Source organism: Protopterus annectens, chromosome 10.part0, assembly GCF_019279795.1.
Source record: "Protopterus annectens isolate FY-2018-M chromosome 10.part0, PAN1.0, whole genome shotgun sequence".
In the NCBI taxonomy this organism is placed as follows: Eukaryota; Metazoa; Chordata; order Ceratodontiformes; family Protopteridae; genus Protopterus; species Protopterus annectens.
This window is the reverse complement of record NC_056744.1, coordinates 920,445,630-920,472,885: the sequence shown is the minus strand read 5'-3', so window position 1 is coordinate 920,472,885 and position 27,256 is coordinate 920,445,630. Positions and strand designations below refer to the sequence as shown.

Sequence of the window (27,256 nt, the reverse complement as noted above, 5' to 3'; positions counted from 1 at the left end):
CTCCCCTTTGTTTTGAGGATTGGGGTAAAAGGTAGGTAAGTGGATAGCCTGATTCAAGGCTACCCTGGATACTACCTTTGGCATAAAGGAAGGACTGGTTCGTAAGGAAACTCTGTCCTGATGGAAAATGATGAAAGGCTGCACAGCCATGAGGGCTTGTAGTTCCGAAACCCTGCAAGCTGAGGTGATAGCCAGCAGGAAGGCTGTTTTCCAGGACAAATATTGCAGTTCTGTTGAGGCAGCTGGCTCAAAGGGAGGCAAAGTCAGTTTTTCTAGAATTAAATTGAGGTCCCAAGCAGGTACTGGTTGTTTCCTTGGGGGTTTTATATTCTTAGCCCCTCTGAGGAACTATCTTAAGAGGGGGTGAGAGAATAAAGGAGGATCAGTGTTGTATTCTGCAGAAATGGCTGAGGCATGGATTTTGATGGAGGAGAATGAAAGTCCACTTGCTTAGCATCTCAGCTAGGTACTGAGATATTTGAGGTAAATTCAGAATTCCAGGGTTCTGGCCCTTTTTCTCATTCCAAGCACAAAACCGTTTCCATTTTGCGGAGTAGGCTTTTCTAGTAGAAGGTCTTCTGGCCTCCAAAATGACATCCTGCACCTCCCTGGAGAGTAGGGTCTGTTGCGATTTTAAGGAATCTTCCATGCGGCTAGATTGAGTGTTTTCAGCTGACTGTGAAGAGTTTTGAAGTTGTGCTGAGTCAGTAGAAGAGGCATTAGAGGCAGGATCCATGGTGGGGAATGCGTCGGGCTCCTCAGGAGTGGGTACCAGTGTTGTCTTGGCCAGTCTGGAGCAATGAGAATCATCTTTGGTCTGTCTGCTCTGGTTTTTAATAGAACTTTGGGCAGCAGAGGAAGAGGTGGAAAGGCATAAACTGTCATTGTTGTCCAACTGAAAGAGAGTGCGTCCACTTTCCAGGCCTGTGGATGAAAGGTCCTTGAGCAGAATTTTGCCAACTGGTGATTTCTGTGGGAGGCAAAGAGATCTAAGTCTGGCCTTCCCCATGCTTGAATTATCTTTGAAAAAACTTGAGGATGCAACTTCCATTCGTGTGGATCTGTCATATTTCTGCTTAGGTTGTCTGCCAGCGTGTTTTCCTTGCCTGGCAGGAACTGTGCTTGAAGCTCGATTTGCAATTCTAGAGCCATGTTCCAAAGAGACATGGCTAGCCTGCAAAGGGGGTATGAATGGGTTCCTCCCTGTTTGTTTATGTACCACATTACTGTGGTGTTGTCTGTCCTTATCAATAGCTGGCCTGGATGCAGCAGGTCTTTGAAAGCTATAATAGCATTTATTATTGCCAGCATTTCCTTTTGATTGATGTGTAGGTGCTTTTCTTTTTGGGACCATTTGCCCTGAATGCACCGATCTGTCATGTGCGCCCCCCAGGTGTAATCCGAGGCATCTGTTGTGATGAATCGATTTGCTTGAGGTTTGCAGAATGGGAGACCTGTGTTTCATTGGCATGCTTGAGCCCACCACAGAAATTCCTTTTGAAGACATGGAATCAGTGGTATTATTGTTTCCAAACTGTTGCTGTGTTGAGACCATAGGTTTTTTAGGTACCATTGAAGTTTCCTCATTTGCAGCTTTGCACATGGGATTAGTAGGATGCAAGATGCCATGAATCCCAGAGCCTGCAGGATTTTCCTTGCAGTCAGCCTGGTGAAAGTTGCCAGTTTTCTGAAGTATTGAGTTAGTTGCCCTTGTTTCTCTGGTGTGAGGTAGGCCATCTGGGTGTTTGTATCCAAGTTGGCACCCAGGAAAATTATTGTTTGAGAGGGTATTAGCCTTGATTTCTTTTTGTTGACTGTGTATCCCAGGGAATTCAACATTATTACAAACGCCAGATGTTTCAGAAGTATGTGCTTGCTGTCCGCTTGGATCAGGCAGTCGTCCAAATATGGGTATATTTGTATCCCTTGAAGTCTGCAGTAGGCAATTACTGATGCCAGGCATTTCGTGAACACTCTGGGCGCAGTAGATAAGCCAAAGGGCAATGCAGAGAATTGATAATGTGTTGAACCTGCAAGAAATCTGAGGTATCTTCTGCAATCTTGTCTGATAGGGACATGCAGGTATGCCTCCTTGAGGTCCAATGTTACCAGCCAAGACTCCTTGCCCAGCATGGGAAGAAGCTGCTGTAATTTGAGCATCTTGAATTTTGGCATGAGTAAAAATGTGTTTAGGATGGGTAGGTCCAAAATAGGTCTCCAATCTTTGCCCTTCCTTGGTACCAGGAATAGTCTGGAATAAAAACCTTGACCCTGTTCTTGTGCAGGTACCTCTTGAATAGCTTTCATGTCCATGAGATCTGAAATTTGTTTTTGTGCCTCTGCCCTTTGATTGTGTGGCAGGTTTGGCATGCCTCTCATTTTTGGAAGGGTGTGAAAGTGGAATCTGTAGCCTCTGTCTATAATGTCCAGGATCCATTTGTCTTTTGTGACAATATGCCAATTTTTCGAAAATAATGCCAGTTTTCCACCTAAAGGTGCTGCCATTTGAGCCTTGCTTGGCATGCAAAGGGGAAAAGTCATTGGTTCTGCTTTCTGAATGGCTGTGAACTATCCTCACCACCTCTTTGTGTAGGTGCTTGCCATTGTCTGCCTCTAAACGATCCTTGAGATTGCCCTCTACCCCTCGGGCACCTGTATCTACCTCTTTGGGGTCTGTCCGTGGCTGGAAAGGACCAATTTTTTGAAGGCCAATTTCTACTGAAACGTGGAGGTTGTACCTGTAGGAAATCTTTCACTGTTTGCATTGACTTTGCCTTTTCCTCCATTTTCTTTAATACCTCCTCAGCTTTAACACCAAACAGTTCATCTTTTTGCAGAGGTGCATCCAGTAATTTAGCTTTAACATGATCTGGTAAGCTTTGCTCTTTGAGCCAAGCATGTCTACGTATGATTGATCCTGTAACAGCAGCTCTACATGAGGCCTCTAATGCATCAAAACCACATTGCAAGGTATGTTTACCCACTTGTTCTGCACTATGTAACAAATCCTGCAACTCCTTCAAGTCTGGTTGTTCAGGTAGTGACATTTTGCTTTTCAACTGTGATAACAGAAACTGTTGGTACTTTAACATATAGAACTGACAGTTTAATGCCCTCATGGTTAAGGTGGCCGAGGTGTATACCTTCTTCCCCCACCTTTCTAAAGCTCTGGAATCTCTCTCTGAAGGTAATGGATTTTTAGCAGTGGAAGCCTTAATTCCCTTGGGACCCTGTGAAATAGTTTCTGGGTCAGCTGCATGGCTTTTGTATAGAAATTGGTGTGAATCAGGAACCCGGTAATACCCATCAGGCTTGACTGGAGCCGGAGGTTAAGAATCTGGGTTAAGGCAGGCCTCCGAATACACATCATCTAGAATGTCTAAGACAGGAGGTATAGCCAGAGGCCTGTGCTGAGGGAGCAAGAGGAAATCACTAAGCCTTTTCTTGGAGTCTGAGTACTCTTGGCCTTCCCAGTGGAAGTGTTCCCTCAAGGTATGTAAGGTTTCCCCAAAAGAGTAATCCTCGGGGGGGGGAGAGACAGAGGGAATGGACTCCTCTGCATCAGAGTCTTCAAAAGGGGAGTATGAATGTTCCTGGTCTTCAGAATGTTCTGAAATAATGGAGGCCTGGTCAGAGGAAGGGGATTCTTCCTCCACTCTGGGCCGTTTGTCCGGTGGGGGGGGTTGAGAACCCCTGATAAGAGTAATCAAATCCTCAGCCATTTTGAGCATCTGCTTTTTAGGCATGAGGCCTTGAAAGGGGCCCTGTGGAGCTTGTCTTTTAGTATGCATGGCTGCTTTAGACTTAGTGAAAGCCTTGATGGAAAAAGAAGAGGAAGGCCTGAAGACACCTTGAGAGGTGGCAGGTCTGTCTAAACTCTGAGTTTCACCGCCAAGAGTGGCTTCGGTATCTGTAGTCGGGGTGTGGGCCGAAGAGCCTGCGACCTCGGGCACTGAAGACACCGCCAAAGAGGTTTCATCGGTAGTCAGGGGCTGCGTAGGCGCCTCAGAGAACCGGACCACCTGTAGTCGGCTTTGGCGTGGTGTCGGTAGAAGTCGCAGACCTCGTATGTCGGTCCTTATCTTTGCGTCTTTTACTTAAAACTGGAGTCGGAGTATCCGACGACATAATGTAATTAAACTTTTTGCCAAAATAGTGCTGGGCGAACTCCGCCCGACGCTTAATAGTGCGTCTGTTGAATGTAGCACAAAAACGACAGGCCGAGACTTTGTGGTCTGGGCCTAAGCAAGGAATGCAGAGGGAATGAAAATCCTTATGCGGTATTTGCTTCCCACATGAAATGCAATGATTAACTTTGTCTGACATCGGTCTGAGGCAAGAAAAGTTTCCCCAACGGGGTACTTAGCTTTCAAGAAGACTTCGGTTGAAAAATATTCGTAATCTCAGGAGCTGGCCGACTGGCACTTGCGAACTGCTTCTGCTTCGGGCACCGCGCGGCAAGAAAGACTGAAGAAAATGGCGTCGGATGGTTCTTTTATACCCCTGTCGCACTGACGTCAGGGAAGAAGCGACGACATCCGGCGCCGGACCTAGACTTTGGAATTCGGCCGACCGAGGAGCCGCCTGACGGCAGGAAAACCCATCTGTTATGACTGCAGCTGTATACACGATGAACATCGAGTTAAATGGGCATGGATTCCGGAAGGAGCAGGTTTTCCTGAGGCTAAATAAGCATGGATGATGCTTTGCGAAATCCAGTTTGCTAAAGTAACTTTGGTAATAGCCTTACCTAAGGATGGTTTGGCAAAGGACACAAACAATTGATCAGACCTGTGAGTAGCCTTCGTCCTGTGCAAGTAAAAGCGTAGTTGTCTATGTGCATCCAATTTGTGTAATTTATATTCCCCTTTGTTCTGGAAGTTGGGAAAAAACACTGGTAAATTAATCGACTGATTAATATTTGATTCAGAGGCCACTTTGGGCAGAAAGGAGGGGTTAGTCCTGAGCAACACTCTATCCTTATGAAAAATTAGATAAGGGGGTCTTCATGCAAAGCGCTTGAAGTTCTGAAACCCTCCTGGCTGACGTAATAGTGATCAGAAAGGCTGTTTTCCAGGATAAAAATTTTAACTGAACCGAAGCAGCTGGTTCGAAGGGCAGACTCGTTAATGCCTGCAGAACCAAGGTCAGATCCCATGGTGAAACCGCAGTCTTAACTGGCGGCTTCAACAGAAAAATTCCTTTCAAAAACGTTTTGCATATTTTTGCAGAAGCTAACTATCCCAGCTCATCTCCTATGTGAAAATGAGAGATGGCTGCCAACTGTACTTTAACTGTAGATGCACTGGCTCCTTGATGAAAAATATGTGACAAGAATTCAAGAACAGTCGGGATAGGGATGGTAAAAGGATCCAAACCCTTGTCTCTAGCCCAGATGGAGAAACACTTCCACTTACTACTGTAAATTTTTCTGCTAGTAGGTTTGTGCGCTGCTACCAGAATGGCTTTCACTGGTGAGGAGATACCGGGAGTCCTTGCCATCAGTGGAACTGGATCAACCAAGCCGCGAGCTTGAGGTTTTCCAGGTTTGGGGGTTGCAATCCTGCAGGATGCAAAATCAGATCCGGGATGGGATCCAAGGAGGAACTACACTGCGAGACCGCAGATAAGGGAACCAGATCTGGCGAGGCCAGAATGGGGCTACGAGGATAACCTTGTTCCCCAACCAACACACTTTCTGTAGGAATTTCGTCATGACAGGAAGAGGGGGTAAGCATAGAGGAGACCGGGTGGCCAAGCGTGAACCAGAGCGTCTCTGGGGCTCTCCCCTGGTGGGGGAATTAGAGCGAAAAACTCGTTGCACTTCGTGTTTGATGGAGAAGCAAAAAGATCGCAGCAAGGTCGATCCCATTTGAGGAAAATCTGTTTCGCTACTGACTGGTTCAGAGACCACTCGTAAGGTGTGAGGATCAAGCGACTCAGCTTGTCCACAAGAACTTTGGACCATCCCGGAATGTGCGTTGCTATCAGAAAACGGTTGGTGGACATCGCCTATTCCCAAACTCTCATGGCCTCCCGACAAAGAGGATAAGATCTGGTCCCTCCCTGTTTATGTACCAGACTACCGCCATGTTGTCTGTCTGTATTGTAATAGTCCCCAGGGTGAAGAAGGTCGTGAAGAGCTTGCAACGCTAGAAACACCGCCCTCATCTCCAGGACATTGATATCCTCCAAGGGATTCCACGCGCCTTGGATGGTTCTGCCCATAGAATGCCCCCCCACCCCCACCCGAGGCAAGAAGCGTCCATGGTCAATCTGGCTTGGGGTTGAGGCATCACAAAGAGTCTCCCTTCCCGTAGCTCCCGTGAGCAAAGCCACCAGAGGAGGGAGTCCCTGCAAACCTTGCTCAAGGGAATAGGAGTGTCTAAGGGGTATAGCAACAGAGACCATTGGACTTGAAGGGTCCATTGAAGAGTTCTCATCCGCAGACGTGCGTGCAGGGAAAGAATGATTGCTGCCGCCATAGAGCCTAGCGCTCTCAGGACTAATTCTGCTGATGGAGCTGGGGACTGAAGAAGTGCCATAACATGACGTGACAAACTGCTCAATCTGTGTGATGTTAAAAGGGCCCGAGAGAGGCGAGTATCTATTTTGGCCCCTATGAATTCCAGAACCTGTACAGGACGAAGGAAGGATTTTTGGAAGTTTATTGAAATGCCCAGATGCTGGGCAGGAGTGAGAGAATAGTCTCTGGCAGAACAAAGCTGATGCCTGTTGGAGGCGGTGAGGAGCCAGTCGTCCAGGTACGGAAAGACCTGAATGCCCTGGAGTCTCAGGTGGGCTGCAACAACTGCCATGACCTTGGTGAACACCCTGGGGGCTGTGGTGAGGCCGAACAAAGAACCCTGTTGATAATGACTGGCTCCCAGCCGAAAGCGGAGAAACCTCCTGGATAGCCTGTCCATAAGAATATGGTAGTACGCATCCTTGAGGTCTATGGAGCACATCCAGTCATTCTCCCGAAGAAGGGGGAGAATTAATTGCAGAGTGACCATCCGGAACTTTTCTTTGGGAATGAACATGTTCAGGGAAGAAAGGTCTAGAATCGGTATTAAGTCCCCCATCTTTTTTGGCACTAAAAAGAACCTGGAGTAATTGCCCAATCCGAACTGGTCTGGGGGGGACGTGCTGGATGACTCTTTTTTCTAGCAGCTTCGAAACCTCCGAAGCTGCCGCCTCCCTTTGATCGGGTGGGACATCGGGGAGGCGCTTCATAGGAGGGGGAAGACTTAGAAAGGGAATGGTGTAACCTCTGGATATGATTCGGAGCACCCACCGATCAGTCATAATGGACTCACAATTTTGGAGGTGCTCCGACAGATGCCCCCGACTGCCTCCAGAGAAGGACAGTCGGGTAAGTCCTCAGGGCTGTTGAGCGAGCCTGTCCGAGAATGGTTCTCTAGACCTGAAATTACGCGGCCCCCCTATGCCTCTGGGCTGGCGTCCACCTTGTCCTCCTCTGCCTCTGAAGGACGAAGGGTCCGAAGCTGGATGGGAGTGCTGAGACTTCCAGAACCACATCTTTTGTCCCCTCTGATTCCTAGAGAAGGATCATTTGGGATTAGAGAAGCGGACTCCGACGGCAGACAGTGGCTTCCCGTCCTTCTCGCTTTGGACCAGCGTCTCGCGGACGGTCTTGCCAAAGAGCGAAGAACTGTCAAGGGGAGCATTCGCGAAGGACACCTTGAAGGGTTCTGCAAAATCGCAAAGGCGGAGCGAGGCGTGATGCCGCAAGGCGACCCCTGCTCCGCTAGCTCTAGCCACTCCCTCCGTGGCATAGGAGAGTAGCCACATAGACGTGTTAGAAATAGATTTCAGAGTGGCCATGTGAGTCGAGAAAGTCCTCATCCTCGGCCGTCATGGACTCCGGGGGAGCCCCAGCGTATTCCTTTATTAAGTCTCGCTGGAGTCTGATGACGTGCGCCATGTAGTTCAGCGCCCTTATAGAAAATGTGGCTGAAGCAAACATCCGCTTTCCAATGCAATCCAACGTCCGAGATTCCTTATCCGGTGGATGGACCGAGGAACTCTCCTGTGCTAGTTCCTTCTTCGTGGCAGCCACTACCAACATGGAATCTACTGGTGAACCCTTAGACCAAGCCTGCCTATCCGAGGGAGGACTAAGAATTTTATCTGGCCTTCTTGGAATTGGCTCCATGGTGTCCGGTTCCTTCCACGCCCTGGCAGCAATTAAGTCTACCATGGCGTCAGCCGGGGGGGGACACCCAGGAGGTAGATGGGCCTGCATCAAACGCCTCCAGAAACACAGACTCATCCGAGGAAGGTTTTTGGGCAGACCACTCTCCTCTAATTCGCAACATTTCCATGATGTCTACAAAGGAGACATCCTCAGGGGGTGATCTTTGGGAACCTTCCCCTTCATCCAAATCTGTGTCTTCCGTGAGGGACTCAGGGGAGTCCAGGTGCCTCCTTTTGCACTTCCGTTTGCGAGGAACCTCGTTGGTGGGGCTATCCGAGGAGGGCTCGCCCACGGGGTCCTGTTCCTCTAAGGGAACTAACTGGAGTGCTGGCGCAGGCTGTCCCAGTGGCCGGATAATGGAGGATAGACCCAAAAATCGGCACATCATCCGATCCATGTCCGCGTCGGTCAGGCTCCTGGTCGATCTAGAAGAGGTAGTCGAGGCAGGCCGGGAGGGCCACCTCGAGGGAGACTGATACTCCTCCTCCGGTGAGAAACAAGGCGAACGGAGCCGAGATGGAGAGGATCCGGAGGCCCTCATGGAGGGACTCGCAACTTTAGATGGCGGGGCTAAGGGATGAGTCTCAGCTCGCCTCTTGTGACTCTTATGCTTTTCTTTGTCTTTGTGCCTCTTCTCCCTAGAGGAAGAGGAAGAGTCCCCCTGACCCTGAGAATCTGAGGGAGGTTCAAGTCCCAGACAGGATAGGAGGGTCCAAAGGCCCGGGGGCTGCAGTCGCAGCCTGTGCCTTAGAGGGAGAGGAGGAAGAAGAATCCTGCGGTAATAATCCAGCCAGGATTAACTTGTTCCTCCTATCCCTGGTGGCCTGGGGGTTAAATGCTGCACAAATTTGGCAGCTGGTGGACAAATGGGCCACCCCCAGACAAAGAACGCACTGAGTGTGGCCATCAGCTGGGGAACACTTATGGCCACACTCAGTGCACTTAGAGAATATGGCTTTGGGCCCTTCAGCCATAATACACAACACAAACACTAAGGGGGAGGGAAATAAAAATTAAGGCAAAAATTACCACAAAAAATTTAAACTAATAATAATTTACGACGACTAGGGCGCTAATAAACACACACACACAACAAAAAATATCTGAATCTGACTTGAGGTTTGATGAACCAGAAAGTTCTCACCCACGCCTAGGAGCTCTTCACTTGAAGCTTCTCTCAGCCACGGCAAACAAGATCTGTGGAAAGAGAGTATGTAGCAGGAGATTATGGGTAAGGGGAGGAGCTAGGAGCTCGGATTTTTTAGCTAGTAAAGCTGCCAGCTCTGATCCGAGATCGGATCAGATACCCACAGGTTGCAGAACAAATGAAGTAACTACTTCAGATTTTATTTTACTTATTTTTGAAAAGGTGTGAAAGGTGTGAAACGCCATGCACTGGAAGGGGGGAGGAAGAAGCTACCTACACCAAAAACTAGGTTCTAACAGGGAGGGGGGGAATTAACTGAACTAGCAACTGTAAAAGACACTAACAATACACTAGAAAGGAAAAGCCAAGAAAATAGCACTTACCTCTTAGTTCTTATACTTGATCCTGGACCATTGTCTGCAGCGATTCAGAGGCAAATGAAATCTGACAGAAGGCAGCAAGGGATTATGGGAAGGGGAGGAGCTTGAGGTCTGGATCTGAGATGTTGCCAGCATGGAAAGAGGAGGATCTTAAGCTCTGGATCTGTCTGAGAATTTGCCAGTATGAATCAGAGGTCGGATCATATACCCATCGGTGATGGGTAATGACACAGACAGCATCAAATCTTCAGGCTTCGGCAAGGCAGGAATCCTAAGACTCAGTATTGCAACAGTGAACTAAGATCATTTGTTAGAGCATTTGTACTAGTGGCAGATGGAAAGTTTCCATCAGTCTGCTCCACTGCCATGAATTCTCTTTCACAGCAAGCTCTTTGCATGCTATCTGACCTACAATATTTGGGTGATTTAATATAGTTTTCAAAAACTAGGAATACGAAAATGCATTTTCTGTGCTTATACTCTCAGATATTCTGCAATTTTTCAGATTTCTGCTTTTAACTCTGATCTCCTGTTTTACATCTGTATTAGACTTGGCTTTAATTTTTAACCCCATATTACATGCTTTATCTGTAAAAGTCCTGGTTTCTTTCAGTCTAACCTCGCCTGTCATTTTTAATGCCAGAAAATGTCATCAGTGAATCAAGCGAGTCAACCAATTCTGATCTTTAACTCCGTTCCTAAACATCTATAAGTTTTTCCGCACTTCTTTGATGTCCTCCAAAATGGAAGATTCTCTGACTTGCAGTATGATTCAAATCTTGTCTCAGAGCTGTCAAGTTGCCTTTTCCCCTCCTCTACGTTATCTAAGAATATTGCAAACTATTTTCATCACAATTCTACCTTTATTATGATAGAGCTCAATCTTTTACAGCCAAAACTCCCAATTTTCATACAAGTTACCATGTAGCTTTACAGACACTGGCAGAAAGAATGCAACTATTCTGAGCAATAAACGTGACTTGCAGAAATCAGAAACTAAAATTAAATTGGTGGGTCAGTGCTTCCTCTATGTGAGAAGAAAGAGGTGATTACTTTGTTAAAGGAGTACAACAGGTTTCTCTAATGTATTCCTCAACTTCACGGCTCTTTTCCTCCCTATTTACATTGTCCTCTGTAAAGCAACAACAATAAAGCATTTACAATTTTTATAATTCCCCTTACTTCTGTAACAGAAGCCTACCTTCTCATACTGTGATGGTTTCACTTACAAAATGATTCTCTCACGTTTGAATAAAGCTTGCTGGAGTCGCCCAATTACTGAGATCATCAAGGCCAGGCAGTGCAGGTACTTTTTTTTTTTTAATCAGTTCCCTCCCCCAAAGTGACATCACCGCAGCCGTCATCGGATTCTAACTAAAATAATAAGACCCACCCATTCTGTGATGTCATGGCACCCTTGTCCTTCCCCCAGCCTGTGTGCTGTTCATTTTATTCAGTAGTAGTGTAGTAACATCGATGTTTGGAAACAGAAATTTGGTATGCATACTTGTACATTCTGCACGGCAAATGATGCTTAGGTGATGTATCGCTTGCATACTTCTCTGTTGTATTTGCACCAGATACTGCTAGTGTGCAGTGCGGGAATAGAAAGATTAAAACATTTCCCTGGTATCAGAGGTGGCAGTGCAACATATTCATAGTGGCTTTACATGAGAGCAGCTCTAAGCAAGCGCCATGTGAAACCTGAACAAGCACCTAGAATTATTCAGTGCAGCTTCCACACCTTAAGTCTGAAAATGAATTCACATACTCACATGAACAGGAGTAGCTGCATATTGATGGCTAAAGGTGTATGGGCATGTCGTGTGGTTACTACACTGCAAAACTGGTATGTAATGGTGGAGATATTTGGAAGGCATGAGCAAACACATCAGTATATTAAAGCCATAGCACCAATTGAACGTGAGGCTGGCAAATAGATTTAGTAAGGGATTTTGTCCATGCACAAATATTTCAACAGTGATTTTTTTGCAGTGGCATCCATTATCTGATTCAAGGTAAGTTAACCTTGATGTCCTTTATTAAAAAAAAAAAAATAAAAAATCAATAACAAATTTACTTTGTTATAAGTGACTTCTGGACACAAGAAAAAGGAAGGGGAAATATAGCAATATGGTTTGTATGTACAAAGACAAATCTAGGGACACAGAAAAAGGGGTTTTTTTTGCAAACCAACCAGTGGGGTAAAAACATATGAAGGCAAACACTGCATACCAACACAATTTGCACATGTAAATCTCAATTTTTAACAAGGTGGAAACATGAAGTGATACCTTAACACTTAAATTAATAAAGATCTAAATTGGTTAATAGTATAAATGTTTTATTCTTTAGCTCCTTGGTGCAAGACCTCATTGGATGTGATTGCAGTCAAGTAAGGTCATGGCTATAGTGCAGCAAAAAAAGGTCCCCTCTAACAAAGGAAATGCTAGAGCAAAGATTAAATTACATGAGTCAAGCACCCTGCTGAGATCTGCCAAACAATGGAATTACCAGATCAAATTTCCCTCAGGACTTTGACAGCTAGGGAAGCTAAGTGTTATGGGGGAGGGGAGAAGTAAATGGACTGGAATTCATTGTCTCACAAATTAGTGCCATTTAAACTAAATTAGAAAAAAAGGCAGCAGTAAACAGCACTTTGAGTGTGTTCTGTGGCATTTGCACTATTTCTGTTTTAAGTAGTCATCCAGCAGCAGGGAATGTTACTTTCACTGTTCTATTTTACTCAGTACTTTGTACTCATGCAACATCTATGAAATGACAGGAAATTTAGGCAAACGGAGGCCTGCATGATGTAACATTTTTGAGCCAAACAATGATTTCTGGGATACTGGATGGCAACCTGATTTATCCAAACCACGTCAATATGCCAGCCTCCAGGTGGTCAGAGTCTGGAATTACATATAAAAATATTTAAAATCCTGTAAATAATCCCAGAGTGCTGTTAAAGTGTAGGAAACATCATGCCATGATGTTTTAGACATGTTTTTTTGAGTCCGTGGGTGCGGTACACCATTAAGAGTAAAATCACGTATGACGGCATTAGACCAAACAAAATTGCAAAACACTTGTTTTGGGTATCTTTTTGCAAAACTGTTAATTTATCAGTTTGGCAATTATATTGGTAATTTACAAATAGTTATCTACGCTAATCCAGAATTATTAAAGCTGCATCTGGAACAACCGCTCTCTGCTCTACCATAAATATTAATGGCGTAAACACAGCTTAATACATTTAGTCTTCTGCGTTCAGCAGCAGTATTTAACAGTTAATAAGTTCACTTTTATTCTCACACAATAATTATTTGCAAGCATAAAGATGCATGTGAACACTTTTTTGTTTGAAAAGGGAGACTGGTGCCTCTGATCATGATCAGTTGTTAATATACCTCTCAACTGTACAGATATCCACAGAATGTCCATATTTTTGCCTCATATTTTTAGTCCATTTCACATAAAATTATGGTTTTCTGGCAAATCATTGAGTGTTAAAATCAGAAAATAATGACAGTGATTTGAGTTTTAGAGTTCATACTCTTCACAAAATTCATGCTAATACAAAAACATGTTATTCTATCAATTTTCTAAGTTTGTAAGAGCAATATCTTTTGAGGCAAGAGGATATCCCATTTCAAAATTACGGAACATTGTTGAAGAAGTTAAAGAACACAGATACAAAAAAATTCTTTCCTATAATGAAAAATGATTTTAATGGCAAAAAGATTTAAGATGACCGAAATTTTGGTTGTTCTTTTCCAGTCCCTATTAGTATACAAAGTAATGAAATTAAACGTATACTTAATAATTGGAAGATAGTACTTTGAAAGAGTTGTCCAGAATTATTGGACATAGACCTAGGTTTATATACTAGAAAACCAGGAATTTTAAGCAATTCTTTGAAAATATGACAAATGATAAAAACAAAATTGAGACCAAATTAGGGACGTTCCATGTAACAACTGTTCTTTTTATAGATTTATTCTACCCATGAGCACATTCTTTTTTGAACACAATTTTTTATATACAGCAAAAGGCAGATATTCCTGTAACACAGGAGGATTAGTGCATGCTACGATCTGTTCCACATGCAAGTCCTTCTATACAGAGAAAACTTCAGAAGTTAGCCAGTAGGATTAGGGAACATAAAACAGCTATTAAGAAAAATAAGACTTAAATAATGCTTTAGCAAAACATTCTCTCAGCTGTCAGGATTTTAAAAAATTTAAATTTATGGTGCTAGAAAAAGTAAATACAGGAAGATTTCTTGATACATTTAATGCTTATCTTGAAGTTTTAGAGCAAAAATGGCAAATTATTTTGAAATCTGATGTTGCATCCGGTATTAACGCGACAATCTCTGTTAAATGCTTTTTAACATTTAAAAATAATTACTTTAAGTGCAGTTGTGTACACTTACCATAAATGTAGATGTTAGAGTGTATTCACTGTTGCAGTCATCACATTTGGGTTATCTGCTTGCAGTAGCCCTCAGTCGGCCATATTATCAAGGTTTTGGGTCCTGTGTCAGTTGCTGTCTCATCTTCCATGACGTCAGTCAGGGGAATAAAGCATTCAGCCGACACCATTACATCAGTTTTTTCTTGCCCCAGATGTCAGGTGCCCCCATAATGGGAAGCAATTATATATATATATATCCAAGGTTACACCTCCAACAAAAAAGCAAATATACCAAACACCTTAAAGCATAGTAAACAAGAAAAGAGATACAGCCAAAAGACGTCAGGGGGCTGGAGGAAGGGTAACCAGGACTGCAACAGTGAATACAGTCGAACATCTACATTTACGGTAAGTGTACACAACTGTACTATGTTCTTCGTGTTTCACTGTTGCAGTCATTACATTTGGGTAGATTCCCAAAGCTAAGGGTGGGAGGAGGAGTTTAGATACCATTAGGACCAGCTATAAGGCCCTGCAAGACTGCAGTGGCAAAGCCAGCTCTGGATTTAGAGAAAATTGGCAAATGGTAATGCTTGGTGAAAGTATGTACAGAACTCCAGGTAGCAGCTTCTAGGATGCCCCTGGTAGGGACACCTCTGCGAAAGGCTGTAGAGGTAGCTGCAGCCCTGGTTGAATGTGGTCTTACCCCCTGTGGGGTAGGTTTTCCACGGTGCTAATAGCAGAAATGAATGCAATGGCCTATCCATTTAAAAATGGTTTGCTTTGAAATACCCTTCCCCTCTGCCCCTGCAGCAAATGCAACCAGCAGCTGTTCAGATTTCCCGAGAGGTTTAGTCCTGTCCAAGTAAAATCTAAGCTGTGCACATCTAAGGAGTGCAGAATACGTTCCCCTTTGTTCTGTGGATTAGAAAAGAAGATTGGCAAATGAATGGACTGATTAAGAGCCACACTGGATACCACCTTGGGCATGAAGGAGGGATTGGTCCTGAGGAACACCCTGTCCGCATGAAAGATGATGAAAGGCTCCACTGCCATAAGGGACTGTAATTCAGACACCTTTCTTGCTGAAGTGATTGTTAAAAGGAAGGCTGGTTTCCAAGAAAGGAATCTCAGCTCTGCATTTGCAGCTGGCTCAAAAAAAGGTAGAGTGAGTTTTTCCAATACAAAGTTAAGGTCCCAGGCTGGAGTTGGAGCTCTCCTGGATGGTCTTAGGTTTCTGGCCCCTCTGAGGAACTGCCTGAGCAGTGGATGAGAAAAGAGTGGTGGTTCTCTGTTGTAATGAGCTGAAATGGCTGAGGCATGAATTTTGGAGGAGGAGGAGAAAGACAGGCCCTTGTGAAGCATCTCAATTAAGTAATGTAAAATCTGAGGTAAATTGGGCACTGCTGTGCTCATCCCTTGAGATTGGTTCCAGGCACAGAATCTTTTCCATTTTTCAGTACAAGGTTTTCTAGTACTAGGCCTCCTTGCCTCTAAAATGATATCTAATCACTGGTTTACTGAGGGATGGTGAAGGAGAGATTAGGTAATTAGCCAGGCTACTAGGTTCAGGTATGAAGCTGAGGGGGCAGAATCTGGTTCTCCTGCTGAGACAACAGGGTAGGAGTCTGAGGCAGGTGCCATGGGGCCAACAGTGACACATTACGCAAGAGGGAGTACCAGTGTTGGCTCGGCCAGTCTGGTGCAATCAAAATTGTCCTTGGTTTGTCTTGTTTGATCTTTAGTAGGACTTTGGAGAGCAGAGGAAGAGGAGGAAAGGCATAAACTGATATGTTTTTCCAGCTGAAGGACAGAGCATCCACTTTCCAAGCTTGTTTGTGGGGAGTCCTTGTGCAAAATTTGTCCACCTGATAGTTCTGGGGGGAGGCATACAGGTCTATAGGCAAACAGGTCTATATCTGGGCTCCCCCATTTGCTTATCAACATGTTGAAAATCCTCGGTTCCAGTTTCCACTCGTGTGGGTCCATGAGGTTTCTGGTTAATTCGTCTGCCAGTGTGTTTAGTTTTCCTGGCAGGAATTGAGCTTGAAGATGCACTTGGTAGCTCAGGGCTGTGTTCCACAATGCCATGGCTAGTCTACAGAGGGGGTAAGAATGTGTACCCCCCTGCTTGTTTATATACCACATAACAGTGGTGTTGTCAAGTCTTTACCATTAATTGTCCTAGAAGAATGTGGTCCTTGAAGGCTATCAGAGCATTCTGTACAGCTAACATTTCTTTCTGAGATATGCAGATGCATTTGACTTGTGTTCCATTTGCCCTGAATGCACTTCCCTGCCAGGTGAGCACCCATGCATAGTCTGATGCGTCTGTTAGGGCTTGATGGCAGGGGGTAGTGTGAATGGTAGTCCCTTGTTTTGGTGGCAGGCCTCTGCCCACCAAAGGAACTCTAGGTGTAGGCAAGGTATGATAGGAATCATTGCTTCTAGATCCTGAGAATGTTGACACCACAGGCTTTTTAGATACCATTGTATTTTCCTCATACGTAGTCTTGCATATGGAATTAGAAGAATGCAGGAGGTCATGAACCCTAAGGCTTGTAGTATTTGCCTAGCAGACAGCAGGTCTTCTGTGGCCACTTGTTTGAAGTAGGCTGTCAAATACATTTGTTTCTCTGGCGTGAGGAAAGCCATCTGGGAAGTTGCATTCAAGCTTGCTCCCAGGAATATAATTTGTTGACAAGGTACCAGCTGTGATTTATTTTCATTTACGGTGTACCCCAGACTAGTTAGCATCCTTTGTACAATGGCCAGATGATTGTCCTGGCTTTCTGCCTGAATTGGACAATCATCCAGGTATGGGTATATTTGAATATTTCTTTGCCTGCAAAATGCAATGACTGGAGCTAGGCACTTTGTGAATACCCTGGGCGCAGTAGATAAGCCAAAGGGTGGTGTAGAGAACTGATGGTGTGTGTAGCCTGCTTTGAAGCGTAGGTATCTTTTGTAAGATTCCCTGGATAGGGATGTGCAGGTATGCTTCCTTTAAATCTAGTGTTGCCAACCAGGCATCTTTGTCTAGCATAGGGAGCAACTGGTGAAGAGTCAACATCTTGAATTTTGGAATCACCAAAAAGGTGTTTAGAGTAGACGGTCCAGGATAGGATGCCATGAATTGTCTTTTCTGGGTACCAGGAAAAGTCTCTAGTAGAAACCTTGTCCCTTTTCCTCTTCTGGTACCAAATGAATAGCTCACATGCTTAATAGAGAAAGCACTTGCTTTTGGGCTTCTGCCCACTGATTTAGGGGTAGATCTGGCCATCCGCTTGGTGATGGTAACGTAAGGAAGTGAAATCTGTATCCCTGGGACACTATATTTAAAACCCATTTGTCCCAGGTAATGAGTTCCCAGTTCTTTGCATGAAGAGCAATCTTTCCCCACAAAGGGGCAGTCAGTTGAGAAGTGCTTGGAAGTTTTAAAAACTAGTTACTGAGACAGTTTACCATGGGGGGAGTTTTATTACTCCCAGACTTGGACGTGGAGCCCCCCCCCCCCCCCCACTGCTTAGTCCAGTGTGTACCCTGGGACTGAAGCCTGGGAGCTCTGCTGGATCTGGGTTTGGACTGAGAAGGTCTAGAAGTGGCAGGAAAGGACCAATTCTTGGAAGGCCAATGCCTACTAAACATTGGAGGTTGTATTTGTAAAAAATCTAACAGTTTGCATAGATTTAGCTTTTTCCTCCATCTTTTTATGAACTTCCGCCTTGTTGCCAAACAGGCGGTCCTGGTTTAAGGGAGCATCCAGTAATTTCACTAACATGATCTGGCAAAGATTGCTCCTTAGGCCAAGCATGCCTTCTAAGTACAGACCCAGTTACAGCAGCCCTGCAAGATGCCTCTAGTGAATCAAAACCACATTGCAAAGTATGTTTTCCAACTTGTTCAGCAGAATGCAGTAAATCTTGTAAATCCTTATTCTCAGCACAATCAGGAATCATCATCATTTTCTGTTTAAGCAATCCAATAATATGCTGCTGATACTTTAACATATGAAACTGGCAGTTTAAGGCCCTAATGGCTGAAGTTGCAGAAGTGTATACCTTCTTACCCCATCTATCCAGCGCCCTGGACTCTCTGTCAGAGGGGTTAGGATCTTTGATAGTAGCTTTAATGCCCTTGGGTCCCTGTGAAATGGTTTCAGGATTCGCAGTAGGATTTTTAAAAAAGAAATTGAGAGAGCCAGGGACCCTGTAATATCGATCAGGTTTTCTGGGAGCAGGAGGTAGAGAGTCAGGGGCCAGGCTAGATTCCGAAAAGACATCATCAACAATGTCTAGTACAGGAGGTATGGCAAAAAACCTGTGCTGGGGCAGGAGTATTTCTAAGCCTCTTTTTAGAATCGGAGAAATCCTGACTTTCCCAACGAAAATGCTCCCTGAGAGTATGCAAGGTTTCACCGAAAGAGAAATCCTCTGGGGGGGGGGGGGGCAGAGGGAATAGAGTCCTCGGCATCAGAATCCTCATAGCTAGATAAGGGTAAAACCTGGTCAGAGGAAACAGAAAATTCAGAATCCTGGTCAGAAGTATCATAAGCAAACTCAGTCCTAGGTCTCAGAGGGGGAAGGCTGGCTTCTCCTGATTAAAGTAATAAAGTCTTCAGCCATTCTTATAATTTGTTTTTTAGGTATAGTGGCCTGACCATGCAGTCTGGGCGTCAGTTTTCTAGGCATGGTTCGAGGTTTAGGCCTTGAAGAAGATGGCATCTGTTTAATACACAAATCAGTAGGCCTGAATACACCCTTAGAAGCCGGTGCCTGCAAAGCGGCTCCGGACCTATCCAAGGTAGAAACATCCGCAGGTTCCACAGTTGAAGCATCTCGCGTCATACTGGACTCCGAATGGGTCTCATAAGAGGCTTGCAAATCTGTAGCGGGTATCAGGGGTTGCGAAAGTGCCTCACTGAGTACCGGCAAACTGGCGACTGGCTTAGAAGCATCGTCGTCAGCTTTGGACCTAAGCAGCCTGTCTGTCTTTATCTTTGCATTTTTTCGGAATGTCGGTAGTCGGATGGCTTGCCGAAGACATATCAGGATAACTGAATCGAGCACCAAAATATTTAGAAGTGAAAATATACAGACAACGGATATTCATGGTTTAAATAAAGCACAAAACCGACATTGAGGTATGTCGTGGTCAGGGCCTAGGCAAGGAATACAGTACGAATGAAAATCTTTATGAGGTATCTGCTTTCCACAAGTAATGCAATTATTTGCTTTTACTGACATTATGAGGTATTTGCTTTCCACAAGTAATGCAATTATCTACTTTTACTGACATCGGTTTAGAGCAAGAAAAAGTTTCCCCAACGAGGTACTTAGCTTCTAGTTGAAGACTTCGGTTCTGGAACTCGAAAATGAAAATTTCAGGAGACGGCTGACCGGCACTTGCGAACTGCTTCTGCTTCCGGCACCGCACGGCAAAAAAGACTGATGTAATGGCGTCGGTTGCATGTTTTATACCCCTAATGACCTGACGTCAAGGAAGAAGGGACAGCAACCGACGCAGGACCCAAGACTTTGTTAATCAGGCTGACTGAGGGATACTGCAAGCAGATAATCCGAATGTGACTGCAACAGTGAAACACGAAGATCATCATACATTGTTCTTTTTAGTAGATTGTTATTTGCACAGAATGTATTTTGTGTATTATTTGGGTTGTGTTTGTAAACACTCAAGTACCTTAACTAGCATATTTAGAGTGCAAGATTCTGAATGGTTAACTGCTTGAATTTAATAACTGATGGTATAAATGGGCATTTGTTGTGAGATATGGCTGTTTCTGAAGTTCTGTATTAAACGAATGAAAGCACTTGACCATCTGTGTCTTCGAGTCGTAGTTTTCATTTTTTGTTTGTAAGAGCAATACTTAAAGCCTTTTTGGTGACATGGTAAAGTGTGGCCTACAGTGAAGGCAAGATGCAGTCACATCAACAGTTTTGCCAAGCTATCCCAGTAAAACTAACGACAAGTACTCTTAATATTCTGTCTTATTAACTTTGTTTATAACCAGTGTTCCCACTGCTTAAATAGCCAAATGACCAATTTGGCCCAGTACAGCCCCACTTCCTTAAGGGGCCACAGCAGGCTATAACAAGATCATTATGTTGTCAGATTTGCCTGAGTAAAACTGTAAGCAAACTGCAAAGCATTTTCCTTTTACTAGTCCTACTCCTGTAGGTGTTGCATGTCTTGTTAGTGAAGGAGACATTTCCTGTCATGTACTGCATTACTGTCAAGTCCAGTATTATTACTAACCAAAAATGTACTGACTTTTCTACGGCTCAAACTCCCACACCATTCAGTTGTTGTTGCTGACTACCCAACAAGGCTTTCAATCTAAAAGGAGTCAGATTAGGGTTGGGAGTTGGCATAATGGTCAAGATGTTTACCTCACAGATGCAATGTACAAGGTTTGATTCTCACCCTTAGGAAATTGGCTAGGCTTAAAATGGCCCACAAAACAGTTAGCCTAGTACTTACCTATGAACCTATATCCTAGTATGGCTCCATGCGGCAGCATGGAGACAGAAAAGCTCTGACTACAAACTGTGCTTTAATAGCAGCTTGGGCACTGGAAGAGATGGACAGGGGGGGGGGTGGAAGCAGTGAATGAAGCCAGCTCACCCATCAAGGAAGGAGGAGTGAGTGGTGGCTTCCTGCTGATAGCCAAATATGCAAACAAAGCTTTACATTGTACTAATGTAGCCAAGACTTGGGTGCATGGGCTGAGTGATCCCCAGTCAGATAGCATTCAGTGTATGAAAAGAAGCCTGCACACACAAATGAGTAAAGTGTAGGATTTCATTCTGTTATATTTATGCTTTGTTGGCTGGGTTAGTCTCACTAGACTAGTTGTCTCTTTTGAAAGGGAGACCCAATGTGGTATTTATACCACTAGGGGCAATTTGGCCAGGGCATCAGGGAAATTCCTATACTGCTTTCGATAGATGCCATGGGATCTATTACACCCACATGAGCTACCATTAACTCAAGCAGATGGGGCCTCAGTTTAACATCTCATCTGAAGGACAACACTCAGGAGTGCAGCACCCCCCTTAAGCTGCACTGCAGTGTCAGCAATCCACCTACTTGGTGTCGGAATAGAACCCACAGCCTTCTGTACCAAAAGTAAGTGTGCTACCTACTGCACCACTGACACTGTTAATGTCTGGCAATGACAATGTTGCTCACTTCTGCCAAAAGAAAAAGGACTGGGATGTCAATAAATAAAGTACTTTTATGCTGGGATGAAGGCAATGACTAACACCATCTCTTTGGCGGACTGAAATACAGCCCTGCTGGTCAGTTTACAGCGCTGCTGGTCAGTTCACACACTCACAAAAGATAATCTTCAGTGGTGAAGGACTGAAAGGACTAAAGATTGAGACGAAGCTTGGTTGATGGCAGGCAATGAGACAAAAAGTACCTAGAAAAATATATTTCTACGCAAAGGCACAAAATCCTTTGACATACATCCCCATATGAACAGCACTCCAACATTAATTTTGACACATTACAAAAGCTAAACCATCATCCAAGCAAAAAAGTGTTTTTTTAGTGCACAATGACATGTGGATAAATGTCACAAATGAACTAACCCAGGTACTTTAATACTACGACTGGAGGCTACTAACAAAGAATGAATCTTCAAGTCAAGACACATCATTCTCTATCAGGACAACCAATAAAAAAAAAATCTATATACTGTAGTCTCAATATGCAACTCATGTAGATTAGTGACTAGAGCTATTTCAGCACTGGTACTTTTTATCAACCGTGGTTTGTGGCACAACATGCCTAACGTTACTCATCTAGTCAAATATGCATTAACTGGAGTGACAGGCACAATAAACATTCAAGAACAATTAACATGAAACCACACGATTTTACAAATATGCAAAAAAAAAACCCTGACCATAGTAATGCAAATTCAGAACAGAAGTAAGCACTGAGAGGACAAGGCAAGTGACTTGGACATTTTATTAACAGTTGGAAAGTGTGTGGAATAACTGCTGAAAATAAATATTTGAGAAAAGGAAAGAAATAGGGAAGGCTAGTGACAGAACAAGTGAAGAAATCAAGACTAGGCAGAAAGAAAGTATTGTGGGATGGGGCCAAAAACAATAGACAAAGTCTCTGCAAACATGAACAGTTGACAAACATTTTGGAAATGTTACAAGAGCAGCCACAAAGTATTACTATGCAGAAAATACCTGGTTAAGTGCACTATCAGTCTTCAGTTCTTTGTGACAAGTGAAGAAATCAAGAGTAGGCAGAAAGAAAGTACTGTGGGATGGGGCCAAAAACAATAGACAAAGTCTCTGCAAACATGAACAGTTGACAAACATTTTGGAAATGTTATAAGAGCAGCCACAAAGTATTACTATGCAGAAAATACCTGGTTAAGTGCACTATCAGTCTTCAGTTCTTTGTGATTGGAGTACTGAATATAGATGGGGTGATTACGAAGATGAGGTGTTACAGTGGTGTAGTACTTCACCATAGTAACAGCTGCTTCCTCTGAAGCCAATTCCAAAAATGCCTGCAACATTGAATGTTAATAAAAATCAACTGAAAAAGTTTTTAACTTTCCACAACGTTCCCAAAATGTTTAAAGAAATTTTATACAATTCTGAACAACCATGTTATACTTTACAGCATTGGCTACATGAAAAGAATAAAAAAACCACACAATTAGAATAATTCAAAATAAGTGTGCATGGTGTTAAAATAATTTCATAAAACTTAATTAAATAGTTATTTAAGCTACTGCAGTGTTTACTTAATATGAAATACTCAGTCTCATTGAAGACAGTACCTGGAACTCAAACGAAAACTGTGCATCAGAAACAGACTATCTGCAAAGCTTGTCCGTCTGTCCCATCAATTCAGTCAGGCAAAGAGCTTCAACTGAACTCTATTCAGGATATTTGCATACATTTATATAGCAGAAACATGGATCTTTTACATTTTTTATACCTGCTGACTTATTTTGACACTGCCCTTGTTTAATTAGCCATTACCACCACCACCCCCACCCCCGAAGCAGCTTACTATGCCAAATATAACAAAGGTAATAGCATCAGCCAACCATTTGGAAAGAATCTGTGTCAGTGCTGGTTGTCCTTTCCCCTCACCTTCATAGCAGACAAACACATGATCAGCTTTCATGAGGCCTGTGTTTTACCTAAATAGTATCTGAACTGCCTATACATATTCTACAGTGTGAAGAATCTTTTCTCTTGTTCTTGTATTCAGGTAAGAAGACAGATTAATAGTCTTGGTAAAAGAGAAACTTTGAAACCACTTTAGGCATAAAAGAAGGGTTAATTCGCAAAGACACCCTGTCCTTTTAGGAAAATGAGGTAGGGTCGACTCACAGAAAGTGATTGTAACTCAGATACTCTCCAGAGGTCAGAGCAATGGTTTGAATTGTGTGGGGAGGGGGGGGGGGTGCAAGGGCAGACAAGCAGAAATGACCAACAAATGAACCTATACAGATGAATAATAAAGCGCAGAGGAAAAATAAATATCACACACACAAAAAGACTCAAACATTTGGGACTGAAGGGGATCCCGGTTCTGACAGTGACACCAACTAGAAAATATTGCCACTTCCCGCATATTTTATTTTATTGTAGCAGTGCTTTTTTTTCCACCTCTTTCAGTACCTGTTACATGTTCTAAGAAATAAAAAGATAGCATTCCATCATTAAGAAAGTTAGTGGAGCAGTTTCCAGACTTGGATAATTCAAACAACCCTGCATTACATAAACAGATCCAATCTGAGGAGAAAGACTACAAAGTAAGGAGAAACAGAAGGAGCAGGAGGCATCTGAAGAAGAAATATGGACATGGGGAAAGAAAAACAGATCTAATATGGTGTAATATTTATGCAAAGGAAAGTACAGTTTTGTACCTACCATAAATGTAGATGTCCGAACTGGATAGCATCTGCAGTCATAACAACTGGGTTGTCCTGTCGTCAGGCAGCCCTTCAGTCGGCCGGATTCCAAAGTCCGGGTCCGGCTTCGGCTGATGTCGCACTTCATCCGACGTCATCTCTGTTGGTCTTCGGGTATAAAGGCATCAGCCGACGCCATTTTCCTCAGTGTTTCTTGCCCCAGATGCCAGAAGCCCTCTTGAAGGCTAAAATTTGGATAGATGCCAATGTTTCCAAAAAGATGTAGGTAAACATAAAAATAAGCATGTATGTACATATATACAAACAAATACACCATAAAAGACTCCCCCCCCACCAGCTAACTATTAGGAGGGTAAACACCCTAGGAGTACCACAGAGGGGAAGGAGGGAGGGTAATCCTGACTGCAGATGCTATCCAGTTCGGACATCTACATTTATGGTAGGTACAAAACTGTACTATGTCCTTCATGGATGCATCTGCAGTCATAACAACTGGGTAGAATACCATAGCCAACTAGGGGAGGAGGATAAAAGTAGATTATGGTGTGTTTAGGATCCCTTGCAGTACAGCAGTGGCAAACCCTGCTCGGGATCTGGAATATAGAGGCAAATTATAATGCTTGGCAAATGTATGCACGGAGGTCCAAGTAGCCGCCTCAATAATGTCTTTGGTTGCCACTCCTCGTAAGAAGGCTGTGGTAGTGGCTGTTGCCCTTGTAGAATGAGGTCTTATGTTCTGTGGAATTGGTTTTCCATGGAAGGAGTAACAGAATCGTATGCAATTTCCTATCCATTTGGAGATTGTCTGTTTGGAAATAGCTTTTCCTTCCCTTCCTGTTGCATAGGCTACAAAAGTTGGTCAGTCTTTCTGCTACTTTTGTTCTGTCCAAGTAGTAGCGTAGCTGTCTATGTACATCCAAGGTATGCAGTATTCTTTCCCTCTGTTTTGTGGGTTGGGAAAGAAGGTAGGTAGGTGGATTGCCTGGTTTAAAGACACTCTGGATACCACATTAGGCATAAATGTAGGATTAGTCCTCATGGACACTATCTTGGTGGAAGATTAGGAAGGGTTGCACTGCCATTAAGGCCTGTAGTTCTGAAACCCTCCTTGCTGAAGTAATTGCCAGTAGGAAAGCAGTTTTCCATGACAGGTGTTGTAGGTCTGCTGTTGCTGCTGGTTCAAAGGGTGATAGTGTCAACTTTTCTAGCACAAAGTTTAAGTCCCAAGCTGGTAATGGTGGTTTCCTTGGAGGTTTTACATTCTTGATTCCTCTGAGAAACTGTCTGAGCAAAGGGTGCGAAAAAACAGGTGGATCAAAGCTGTATTCTGCTGAAATAGCTGATGCATGTATCTTGATGGAGGAGTAGGACAGGTCTGAATGAAGAAGTTCGGCCAGATACTCCAGAATGTTAGGCATATCTATGTTTGACACATCTTTTCCTCTTTCAGTACTCCAAATGACAAACCTTTTCCATTTTCCAGCATAGTTCCTTCTTGTTGAAGGTCTGCGTGCTTCAAGAATAATGTCTAACTCTTTGGGAAAGTTCTGGATTAGCTGCTGCTATGTGATGTTCCATGCAGTCAGTTGCAACGTTTCTAGGTTTGGATGTATGATGCTGTAGTTGTTCTGAGTTAACAACAAATGCATCAGGGGTATTGGCCACATATTGTTCGAGACATGCTCCTCAGCAGTGGGTACCAGTGTTGTCTTGGCCAGTTTGGAGCTATCAGGATTATCCTTGGACGTTCTTCCTTGATTTTTAGTAGTACTTTGTGTATCAAGGGAAGAGGTGGGAATGCATATGCTGTTAGGCCTTTCCAGCTGAAGGAGAGCGAATCCACTTTCCATGCTAGTGGGTGGAATGTCCTTGTGCAGAATTTTTTGAGCTGGTGATTGAGAGGTGATGCGAATAGATCTATCTGAGGCATTTCCCATTTCTTTGAGATGGTCTTGAAGATGTCCGGGTGCAGCTTCCATTCGTGGGCATCCGATGTGGTTCTGCTTAATATATCTGCTAGAGTATTTTCTTTTCCCGGTACAAATACTGCTTGTAACTGGATGTTGTAGCTGAGTGCTAGGGTCCAGAGCTCCAAAGTCATTCTGCATAGGGGGTATGAATGAGTGCCTCCCTGTTTGTTGATGTACCACATGACTGTGGTATTGTCTGTCCTTATCAACTGGCCCTCTCTGAGAAATGGTCTGAACTTTTGGATTGCCAGTTTTACTGCCAGCATTTCTTTTAGGTTGATGTGCAGGTGAAGTTGATCCTGTGTCCACAATCCTTGCACGCATTTGTCCAGCATGTGGGCCCCCCATCCTAGGTCTGAAGCGTCTGTTGTGATGGTCTGGCTTGCTTGACATCTGCGAAAGGGTAGGCCTGGGTTTGACTGGCATGCCTGAGCCCACCATAGGAACTCTTGTTTTAAGCATGGAATTAGTGGGATTTCTGTTTCTAGGCTGTGTCTGTGTTGGGACCATAAATTCTTTAGGTACCACTGTAGTTTTCTCATATGTAGTCTGGCAAATGGGACCAAGATTATGCATGATGCCATGAAGCCCAAGGCCTGCAGTACTTTTCTTGCTGTTAACTTGTTCAGTTTTGTTAGTGCCAAGAAGTAAAGAGGGAGTTCTTTTTGTTTTTCTGTAGTTAGGAATGCCATTTGTCTTACTGTGTCCAATTCCACGCCCAAGAATGTCCTTGTTTGGGATGGTATGAGCCTTGACTTTTGTAAATTGACTGTGTATCCCAGTGCTTGTAGCAAGTAAATGACTCTTTGTAAATCTGTTGTCAGCTTGCTTTTGTTGTCCCCTTGTAGCAGGCAGTCGTCCAGGTATGGGTAAATTTGGATTGCTGTAGTCTGCAAGGGGCGATTAATGATGCCAGGCATTTTGTGAATACTCTGGGCAGTAGATAAGCCAAAGGGCAATGCTGAGAATTGATAGTGCTCTGATCCTGCAAGAAATCTGAGGTATCTTCTGCAGATTGGTCGAATGGGGACGTGCAGGTATGCCTCCTTGAGATCTAGAGTTACCAGCCAACACTCCTTGCCCAGCATGGGAAGAAGTTGCTGTAGGGTCAGCATTTTGAATTTTGGGACAATGATGTATGTATTTAAAGTGGACAGGTCGAGAATTGGTCTC

General features: G+C 43.9%; 1 protein-coding gene across 4 annotated transcripts in view; it reads right to left on the bottom strand.

Moving 5' to 3' along the window:
• The window catches only part of PTBP2 (polypyrimidine tract binding protein 2), a 1,270,924-nt gene that overhangs the window by 822,183 nt on the left and 421,485 nt on the right, over positions 1-27,256 (bottom strand). For all 4 annotated transcript variants that reach the window (XM_044085703.1, XM_044085704.1, XM_044085705.1 and 1 more), the window contains exon 4: positions 22,587-22,730. In XM_044085703.1, the coding sequence (XP_043941638.1) occupies positions 22,587-22,730 (144 nt within the window). The remainder of the gene's footprint in view (positions 1-22,586; positions 22,731-27,256) is intronic.